This window comes from Rhinoderma darwinii, chromosome 10, assembly GCF_050947455.1.
Source record: "Rhinoderma darwinii isolate aRhiDar2 chromosome 10, aRhiDar2.hap1, whole genome shotgun sequence".
Lineage (NCBI taxonomy): Eukaryota > Metazoa > Chordata > Amphibia > Anura > Rhinodermatidae > Rhinoderma > Rhinoderma darwinii.
The window spans coordinates 83,017,358-83,028,949 of NC_134696.1; the positions used below are offsets into that span (position 1 = coordinate 83,017,358).

Below are 11,592 nucleotides of genomic sequence, written 5' to 3' on the forward strand. Positions count from 1 at the left end.
ATCTGACTCCTTTCCATGGCCCTCCATTTAGATTAGTCATCAGAATAAGATTCCCTCACACTCCTTCTCTTCATGTCCGTCATACACGGATACTGGCTGGTGACCGGCTCATGCAGCTTTGTTACCACCGCATGTGTATGAAAATGGCCGGACCATTGTACAGAACAAACACTATTACACTTTGTGTCTCCCTTATTTCCCCATAGATTGTAAGCTCTTGCGAGCAGGGTCCTCACTCCCCAGATTTGAATTGTAAATTAACTTTGTCACTATGTAATGTCTGATATTGTTTGTTTCATGTCCCCTCTAAATTGTAAAGTGCTGCGTAATATGTTGGCGCTATATAAATAAAGATTATTATTATTATTATTATTATTATAACAGCTTGTAATACTCTCCTTGCTTCTCTTTAGCTCCAGGCTCCACCATCTTTCTAGGTCCTGAGGCTGTCCAGCATAAAGGTGCGAGGAGAGGTGAGTATATAGAGGGGTCTTTCTTGAGGTCTGATTATTTAAGGGGTCTGGTCTGGTGTTTGAATTAATTTAGGGTTCTGATCTGGGGTCTAAAGTAATGTCGAGGTCTGGGCTGGGGTCTGAATGGATGTAGGGGGCTGGTCTGGAGTTGGAATTAATGAAGTCTGATCTTAAATCTGAGGTAATTTAAGGGTCTGGTCTAAGGTCTGCATTAATTTAGGCCTCTGGTTTGAAGTCGGAATTAATTTAGGGGTCTGGGGTCTTACGTAATACAGTGGTTTAAAGTCTTAATTAATTTTAGGGTCTGGTCTTGGGTCTAAATTAGTTTGGGGGTGTTTCTGAATTTATATATGGGTTTAGTGTCTGGATTTATTTATGGGTCCGGTCTGGAGTCTCAATCTGTGTTGGTATAGAGGGTGGGGATGGAATGTAGAAGTGAGGGGCCAAAGATTTCGACAATGTGTCGAAAATGTGTCTTAAATATTTAAAGGCGTAATGAGGAGCGTGACCGAACAAAACAAAATTCCCCACTGCTTTTTTTCAACCACTCCCTAGATTATTATACTGAATCCGCTACGGATTCTGTTTCATAACTTTCAGCAACATTTCACTATACCTTTCTAGTAATCCAGAATGTGTGGTAAACCAGCATGTGTCAGGGTACAGACAGTTTTCTATAGTAATGTTCTACTTATATAATAAAACACTATGTTTAGATGTTCATATTTTTATTGAAATAGCATGACTACAACATTTTTTTCCATAAAGTTGGCATACATGTATCAATATTCTAAATTATGTAAGGGATAACCAGTAGCAGTCTTGAAAATGCCAGTCTTAAAAATCATCCTTTCAACTGGAGACGGTTTGTAAATACAGTCTCTTCTGTTTGTAATGGTGATGAAGGGTATTCAAACTTTTCACCGAGTAATCTTGATAGCTGGCACAAATCGGTGGCAGGTGGCACTTATGTCCAAGATGGCACTGTGACTCAGCCGAGTCACAGGCAGCGATAATTGTCCTTTTTAATGATGTTAAGCACTATGACTCAGTCGAGCCACAGGCAGAGACAATTGTCATTTTTTAATGAGGTTTCGCACTGTGACTCAGCCGAGCCACAGGCAGCGAGATTTGTCTTTCCTTGTGAGTTTATTTCACAAAGACTCCGGGTATATGGATCTATAGTCCAAAGATTGGTCAAGTCCAGGTTGGCACTGTGAATCAGCCGAGTCACAGGCGCAGAAAAAAATCCTTTGAGGTGGACCTAGGTTTGCTGGTACTCTTTTTGCCAAAAGAGACGCATACTAATTCCTTGGGATGCTTTTCTGAGGAAGAGGTCACAGGAAATTCATTTGACTTAGTCTGTGAGGTTGGTCTTGTTTTCTTTCTCAATGCAAGCTTTGGAATTGCAGAAACTCCAGGTCCAGTTTCCCCAATTATCCGTGTAGAGCTATAATGTTTGAACCACTGAAATCAGTAACAGCACAGGTCATGGCAGATTTGTAATTATGACCACCACTGCATGCAAAAGTTTGTGGTTGTTTGGAAACATTATAGTTATGTCTTGAGCAAAGCAGAGCCCTGCTGCTCATTGCGGTGAAAGTCTAAATAGCATCAAAGTATTGACACATTTGTTTAGTTCATATTTGCCTTGTGTGGAAATTAAGGCCAGGATCCTTTGTTCTCTATAACCAGTGCAGCCATGGACAATCCAAGATGACGTCTTATGATGTTGAGAAGTGATTATGTCTATTATAATGTCCATGGCGTCATGCTGTTGTTGAGATAAAACAAAATCAGAAGCTTAATGAGGTATTAATACATTATCAGATCATTCACATTTTATAGTGTTCTACTTTATAACATTGGACGGTCAATAACAGGAATAGTTACAGATTGTGAACTATTAAAGTCACCCATGGGCCTCAAATATCAAAACTCTAACATAAAATCGGACCTTATTGCCCATAGAAACCAATCAGTGCTCAGATTTTCATCTTAAAGGCTATGTACTCCTTTGCGGGATTTTCTCTTTGCACTGTATGTATTTTATTAAAAAAAACATATTTGCAATTGGTTTTAATGAAAACATTTTGGACGATCTTACTGGCGGCTCATTTTCCAGCCCCTCTGCTCTCCTGAACACTAATCTAAGCTGACAGCGGAGATTAAAGGAGTTTTGCAGTGAGAAGAAATTGATCATTAATATTTGATCAGTGGGAGTCCGACTCTCGGCGCCCCTACAAATGAGCTGTTTTGAGGTGGCCACGGAGCTCTTGCAAGTCCTGCTTCCCCCGTCATTCTTGTCACTGCTTTTTACTGTGAAACATTAACACACTTGTAGTGGCGGTTTACAGTATTACAGCCTTTTCCCAATAAAGTAAATGGGAGAAGGCTCTAAAAAACTTGGAACCGCAGCTACAAGTGTGTTAATGTTTCACAGTATGGAGCAGTAAGGGAAATTGGCAGGGGTTCTGAGATTCGGACACCCACTGATCATATAATGATGGCCTATTCTGTGGATAGGCCATCGATTTCTTCTCACTGGAAACCCTTTAAACTTTCAGGGGAGCAGAGAGATGGGCTGGAGACTGACCAGACAGTAAGTTCATCTGACAGGATGAGCACTGAATGGCATCCAGCAGTTTGTATTGTATTGTAAGACATACAAGCTGCGAAAGACAAACAGTGCCACATTTTTTAATTAGAAAATATGTTTTATTTAATAGAATACATATGCTGCAAAAAAACAAAAAGTCTGCAAAGGTGTCTCTTTTGCAGGAAGGCACTTTAGTAGCCAAGGACACATCTGATACGTCCGTGCTACTAAAAGCTCCAGCTGTCATCTAGTCTGAGTTACTGCAGGTTGAAGGGGAAGAGGATAAACAGCAATTTTGATTTGCAAAAGTTTTGAGCATCAAATAAGGTTTTGTTCGTTGCATTGCTGCTACACCTGCTGCGATAATCCGGATCACAGTCACCATCCTCATTATCGTTCTCACCATTACATGCTCATTCTGAAGACTTACATACTTCACATTGGATAAAACGACAATGGACGCAACAAGGTCTCAGAAGATGGAGTGATAACGTTACTTCACCTGCATTGTATGTTGTGAGCCGAGTACAACTGGAATTAGCAGCACAGCGAGGAGTGATCTATGTACATGGCCATAGATTATAATGAGCGGGGCAGCCGGGGGATTCTGCAGTTCGCTGCTCCTTCACTGCGCCCCATCAGGACACTGTAGATATTATAACAATGGTCTATCTCCCATTGCAGAATACAGTAAGTGGCAGTCTGTAACTAGATGACCACATCTCAGGACAACCATAAAGTTTATGAAGAGGTTTATGGAGCTCTAAGAAACTCTCACATTCTTACCTTCTTTTTATTTGGGAGAAGATGCAGCTTTTTCAAAATACGCCAGAAGATGTTTGTGTAATTCCTGCATTGGTGAAGAATAACTGGCGCTGCCTGTAAACGTGTTGGTCTTAGAGGCGTTAAATCCAACTCCTTCCTTATTCTGCCCAAGATGTTTCTCAGCACTTGGAAGATGTTGGAGATGTTCTTTGTCCTCTTGTTGTTCTGTAAAACACACGCAGTCTATAAGATCAGCTGTTAATATAATGGACATTGTTCCTACTCCACCGTCAGCCTGGGAGCGAGATTCATAAAATATTAGGAAATGGCGTAAGCAACAATTCCCTAATATATTGTCACCAATGACACGGTCGACAGTTTTTTATCCACACAATGTAAACTAGAACAACTGCAGCTACTTCTTATAATAACAATCAGTCTCTTTATCATATGAAGAATGGAAAATTCTCGCTCCTTACAATTCATCATCACCAGTGATCAGTAATATCGCACCTGCCGAACATCCTGTCTTTGCTGGATTTTCCCACTATACGCGTCCTGATTTCTCTGAAATGTCCCATGAAATGGACCTTAAAAGGGTGGGGCTTATGCAAATATAATCCCAAATTGGGCAGTTCTGTGGGTGTTCCTCATAATGGGGGCGTGGTTGAGTAATTTCCCATGAATAAGGGTTAAAATGTTGGGAGGTATCAGTAATGTGATGTAATAGGCTAGGACTATAAAGAGGATGATACACAGATCTAAATTATTAACATAATTTAGTCACAGATACTGGCTGGTGACCGGTTCATGCAGCTTTACGTGTACTACCCTATTTAGCATAAGATATGGCTGTACCAAAACAGCACTTTTAACTTTTTGTGTCATCCGTATTTCCTCATAGATTGTAATATCTTCTGAGCACGTCCCTCAATCCTCTTGTTTGATTTGTTAAGTTGTGTGTTACTATATAATTTTATTAGTAATATTGGGTAATATTATAAGGCTAAATTAAAAGATAAAAGCCCTGAGAACTTACTTTCAGAGGTGGTGTCCACATGATATGGGCTGATATTGGTGGTTACATCATTGGATCCAGGCATGGAGCTCTTAGTGTCTTCAATGATGTCTATGTTTTCAGCCCGTCCATGAGAAGCATCATCGGTTATAATGTTAGAGGCGGTGTCCACGTCCTCTGGGCTGATATTGATGGTTACATTTTTGGATCCAGGCATGGAGATCTTAGTGTCTTCAATGAGATCTCTGGTTTCAGCCAGTCCATGATGAGCCTCATCGGTTGTAATGTCAGAGGCGATGTCCACGTCCTCTGGGCTGATGTTGATCGTTACGTCATTGGATCCAGGCATGGAGATCTTAGTGTCTTCAATGAGATCTCCGTTTTCAGCCAGTCCATGAGGAGCATCATCAGTTATATTATCAGAAGCCGTGTCCACGTCATCTGGACTGACATTGGTGGTAACATCATTGGATTCAGGCATGAAGACCTTAGTGTCTTCAATGATATCTCTGTTTTCAGCCCATTCATAAGGAGCATTATCGGTTATATCAGAGGTGGTGTCCACGTCCTCTGGACTGATATTGATGGAAACATCATTAGATCCAGGCATGGAGATCTTAGTATCTTCAATGAGATCTCTGTTTTCAGCCAGTCCATGAGAAGCATCATCGGTTGTAATATCAGAGGTGGTGTCCACGTCATCTGGGCTGATGTTGATTGTTTCATCATTGGGTCCAGGCATGGAGATCTTAGTGTCTCCATTGATGTCTATGTTCTCAGCCAGTCCTTGAGAAGCATCATCAGTTATAATATTAATTTTGTCCTGACGTTTTTCTGAAACACAGAACATTGAAATCAGAAATGATAAAATAAAGGCTAATTTATTAACCGTTTACAGGTATTTGAATGGCACAATAATCCACGAGAATAAAAAAAACACAATCTCTGAAGCTGCCTCTACATTTAGGATTCCTTCACTTTTCTTTGTCGACATAACGGATCCGCCTAGTTTCCCTGTATAACTATGTTCCCGGATTAATGATCATGGCAGCGAGATAGAGAAACCGATCAAATACACAATCGTGGATCGGTGGTTATATTGAGTGTTGTATTGAATAATCTATAAAATGGAGGATTTTTCTGTAAAGTGAAGCTGCACTTTTACCTTTGGTGCATGTGGGAATAACTGTATTTGATGGTGTGTAGTGTTATGTCACAAGACGGCAGATCGTTACAGAGAACGGCTCCGGATGGTGTGAGGAGCGGGAATACTCCGTCCTCGCCAATAAGAGGCGTTCATTGGGAAATACATTGAGATATAGTGCGCAGTTGTGATGACTCCATTGACGTTACTAAAAATGTTCATAGATTAGGTTGCTTTTTTTAGCAAAAACATTTCATTAAATGAAAGAGAAGAACCAGAAAATTCCCAGTATCCAAGTGATAGAAAACCTGCCTATAAATGGTTCTATGTAGATAGATATTAATATGTCACATTGTTATACCGTATTTATCGTTGATTTGGTCGCTACCCTCTCTACTTTCATCGATGGTACATTGGGTCTCAACATCTCTCTTGGATTTTTTCTTCATCGATTTTCTATATAATTGTAATAAGGGAAGTAATATTGTGGATTAGTGACATGAATCATCTCTGTTTTCTGTAGAATGTGATAAACCCCATTAGACCACCAGGGGCGCACAACTGCAGAGTGACATGTTCATGAGCCACAAGAAGTCTACATTGTAATATTCCCATTACTGGGTCATGTTATAACTAGAAGAGGTGGTGCAGTATTTCCTATATAGACTCCGGTGTAGAACATATATATGGCACTGAGGAGTTATGTGCTGGAGGAACCTGGAAGGAGAACACAATTACATATCCTCCAATATCCAGAAGTGTAAATACATCCCAGCATCATAGAGAAATATAATATGCTGTTTATTCCATTATATCCATATAACAGTGCCACGTCATGGGAAACATTGCCCTGTTATATGGATGTAATGGAAAAGCAGAATTTTATTTGCACCAAGAAGATCCTGCGATGTTGAGATGTATTTGCATTTATGGATGGTATAGAATTGGCACCCCAAGGATCACGGGCAGAGAAGGACTGAACCCCCAGTGATGACTCTTTTACCTACAACCCTCCAATATTCAGATATAAAAATAATTACACCAGTAACAGTCGCCCACATAAGAACCTACCACAGGTGACCCCATAAAGGATCGGCATGTTTAATTTCTACATGCTCGATCCTTTGTTCCCATGGGGATGTATCAAGTGTTCGCCTGACCGCCATACAATGTGTATGGGCGGCTTAAGACTTTTGGGGAAGGGTGGCTCCGTCACATGTCAGAGCTTTGCACTTCAGAGAATTTGGACTCCACTGTTCTAATACAACATGAAATCCGGGCAAATCACAGACAGATATTTTGTCGTTATCCTTTTGTTCGTCTATATAGAGAAGAGCGTGAAAGGAACTACAGAATATTCTTGTGAAATCTCTGGTTTGTGAGTAGACGGCTGGGCATGGAAGTCAGTATGGTAAAAGCAGGACACGAAATCATTATTTACAATACTTACTTATATCTGATGTAATGGATGAGAGAAAAAAACATTCCAAGGATGAAGATGGCGACAACAGAACCGGCAGCAGCCGCAACATATTTATTTTTAAGTAGAGAGATGACGGTAGAAGCTGCAGAAGTCACGATGAATTTATTCCAAAACGGTATTGGAGGCGCAGGAGTAGTGGTATGTACTGGAGAAGAAGGAGAAGCAATACGTGATCAGATAACTTGTCTACTATAATTAATTATTATTATTATTACTATTATTATTATTACTATCATTATTATTATTGCTATTATTATTATTATTATTATTATTATCATTATTATTACTATTATTATCATTATTATAACTATTATTATTATTATTATTATTATTATTATTATTATTATTATAACTATTATTATTATTATTATTATTAATAATAATAATAATAATAATAATAATAATAATAATATCCCTTTGATACACATTTTGAATCCAAAATTAATGTCCCCAAGATTGTCAGGAAATATCCTTGTTCTTGTTTGTATGGGATGTAACCACAGTGTAGTGTCAGTGATGCAGCATTGGATATGAATTAGCAGTGGCTGGATATTTACCATATAACCGGACCCTACATAGATATATTGGGGGGAATTTATTAGGACTGGAGTATCAGATGGCAGTCTTAATGTAAAGAGCTCTGGAGTAAGATGTGTCTTAATAAATTAGGCGCATCTCTGATTGTCCGTGTGCCAGAAAGTCAAATCTACTTAAACTTGAGCTGGAGTAGATTTGCGCTATTATTTGCGCCTATTTCTGTGGTAAATTGCAGTAAATTTGTGGAAGGCTCTGCCCTTTCTGTGGGGCCCCATCCACTTTTTATTAAAGTGGCATGAGTGGCGCTAATGTCTTAAAAGTCATATTTTTTTGTGCAAGTTGCGATTTTTAAACCATTTGCGATATGTCCACGCTAGAAAACTGGTAACGGGCAAATAATAAATTGCCCTTTGTATTGAGTTTTGGGCACTAGTATATAAGAAAGACATAGCAGAGCTGGAGCGGGTTCAGGAGTGGGTAACAAATACATTGAATGGTTGCACTGCAGTACCCAGTAATATGATTAAATATGGGGGTTTTAGTTTGGAAAGATAAACAGTTTAGGGGTGACCTAATAACTATGTATAATATATATTAATGGACAGTACAGAGATCTGTCTAGTTGTCTTTTTATATCCAGACCTGTAAATAAGGGGCATCCACTACGTCTAGAGGAAAGAATGTGTCACCATCATCATATACGCGGATTCTTTACTGTAAAAGCAGTGAGACTATGGAACTCCCCGCCACAGGATGTTAATTCATTGAAAGATTCTAGAAGTGGCCTGGATGCTTTTCCTGAAAAATCTAATATTATAAGGGATCTGTACTGGATCGCTGGGGATGGGGCATTAATCCTTGAATTTATATCCTGATCATCATATTTGGAGGGGGAAGGAAAATGTCTCCGGCCTCATAGGGTTGTTTTTAATAAGAACCTTGCAGGATATTTGGCTGAACTAGATGGATTTATGTTTTTTCAATCTTACTCGCTATGTAACTATGTCACTTACCTCCACAATCCTGAGGTCCTTGGCACTGCTCCATGCGGAAGAAACATTTCTCTTTTTGGTCGGGGCAGCCTTTGGTGACATAGACCACCCGAATACCAATGCCTGGCAAAAGGAAACATCAATTAGTTGTGTGAAAACACGGAAACGTCTCCCAATCTATCAGTGTAATTCCCTGTAGTCTTCTAGTGGAAGAGACGTATCCATAAGAGATCTCAGAAATGTCGCTCTACTAACATATACATTGTATACGGCGCCTCATTGATTTATTCCCATAGGATTATTTCCTCTGATCATGTGACTGTGACAAGAGAAAGATAGAAAATACAATCACGTGCGGGAAATTCTACAATGATCATAAATGACACCCCCCCAGGAATGAATATAATCCCATGTATGATCATCACCGCCACAAGTCATCGCTATTATTCCTTGCGGGGCAGGAATCACATTCCGCCGGGTTATGAGAACCTGGAATAGGGAAAACATAATGGGGGGTCACACGCCGAAATTACCGGCAACTCACCTGAAAACTCGCCCGTTCTATTTATTATGTGACTTATTAATAATCCGCGGTCACTTTACAAATGTGACATAACAGTGATAACCTGTTATCTGTAATGAAGCGGGTCTGACCCTCATGAAAGGACTTGGACCCTATTAGACCTCGTTCACACACTACAATAAGCCCAGTATGATGACTACACCGCACATCCGGTCATAGTACATAGAATAACACGTGAAAACCCAGCAAAATACAAGAAGGAGACCACCAAGCAACCGCTGAGTATATATTAAGCCCCCAGACCAGAAAATGATGATAAGATAAGTCAGATCTCAGTTTTGTGTTACTTACCGCATGTCTTTGAGCAGGGACCATATAGCAGATCTCCTCTGATGTCTAGAAAGTAAAAAGAGACATTAAAGTACAACTCTACTGAGAAAATGAGAAACTCCATCTATTCCCTATATCTCTTCTGTACACCGCGCCAATGCTCTCCTGCTATATCTATTAGTGAGTGTATCCGGCATGGACAGGACAGTATTAGGCGGGATTCACACACACTTCTTATTCAGCTTTTTAAAACTCGTGTAAAAATAACCCGTTGTTTCAAGCCTTAGTGGCGATTTTAAATGCATTTTTAGTGGTAATTTTTTATTTTGTGACATTTGTACGTTTTTTTCTGGTGTTTTTGAAGTCCTAGAAAGAAGTCTATGGGATAAAAGACCAGAAAAACAAAAAACAAAACTAGATCACGCTGTGCTTTGAAAATATGTACAAATCCAGCCTTAGACTTCCATGTGTAATCTATAGGTTATTGGACTGAACACTGGATCAGTCCTCTCAGATTATTTACCTGTTCCTACTAGCATTAGGCCTTATTCAGACAAGCGTATATGAAAATGAATGGGGCTATTCACGCATGCTGTTGTTTTTCACGCAGCATGTGTTTCCGTTGAATGAAACTCACTGCATGTCCTATTTTGGTGCGTATTTGCGCACCACGCAGCCCATTGAAGACAATGTGTGCATGAAAAAAACGGACAGCACGCGGGCGACATACGTGTGCTGTCCGTGATTCACACAACAGGTGCAAGACAAATTATGAGAAAAAAAACGGATGTCAAACGGAACTGCAACGCAAGAAAAACTCTACATTTTTTATGCGCGCAAAACAGACACACTCGTGTAAATCTAGCCTTAACCCCATATTCAGTGTATATCTGGTGATGCTCTTACCTGTGCTTATCCTATTCCTCGCACCTGAGTCATATCTGCGGATATCAATAGGAGCGCCTTCCACAGACGCTAATAGCACATTCACAATTAGAAGAAGTCGAAACAGCATTTTGGCCTGGAGTATATCTCTTCGTGTGTATATCCAGACTAAGTCTCCCACTGTAACACCGTGTAATTTTCCTACAGATTCCGTGACATCACAATTGTACACACATCACGGGGAGCAGCATACAGCAGTGATGTCACAATGCGGTGATGTCACAACTGTACACACATCACGGGGAGCAGTATACAGCAGTGATGTCACAATTGTACACACATCACGGGGAGCAGTATACAGCAGGGATGTCACAATTGGGGATCAAGACAACAACTAACAAGAAGAAGCTTCATCCATCTTTGTCTGTGTAATATTACTAGTCTCTGAAACACGAATCATAATAAAACGTTACACCGGTTTCATGCTGGAATATGAGCATCATCAGGGGCAGGGGCGTAGTTAAAGTGTAGCTAAACGTTCGACAAACTTCTGACATGTCATAGAGGCATGTCAGAAGTTTGGATTGGTGGGGGTCCCAGCACTGAGACCCCCACCAATCGCTAGAACGAAGCAGCTGAAGCACTCGTGTGAGCGCTCAGCTGCTTTGTGTCAGTTCGGCTTTTTCCGGAAAGCCGATGTATTGGAGTACGGGCCCATAGACTTTGTATTGAGTCCATACACCAATAAATTTATTTATTTACATTTACACTTCGGAAACGTTTGTGTGAGATTTACAGCAAGGCAAGCGTAATCTCGTTTTAAATGACGGTTTACAGCGTAAT

General features: G+C 40.1%; 1 protein-coding gene across 1 annotated transcript; it reads right to left on the reverse strand.

Annotated features, from left to right (window-relative positions):
• Nucleotides 1-1,184: 1,184 nt before the first annotated feature.
• On the reverse strand, nt 1,185-10,879 carry LOC142662619 (uncharacterized). Its single transcript, XM_075840831.1, has 8 exons — nt 10,771-10,879; nt 9,886-9,930; nt 9,033-9,134; nt 7,450-7,627; nt 6,361-6,455; nt 4,877-5,689; nt 3,859-4,062; nt 1,185-2,247 (listed from the first exon to the last, which is right to left on the reverse strand). The coding sequence occupies exons 1-7, from the start codon at nt 10,877-10,879 to the stop codon at nt 3,866-3,868; spliced, it is 1,539 nt and encodes a 512-aa protein (XP_075696946.1). The 3' UTR covers nt 1,185-2,247; nt 3,859-3,865.
• Between the last annotated feature and the right edge of the window lie 713 nt (nt 10,880-11,592).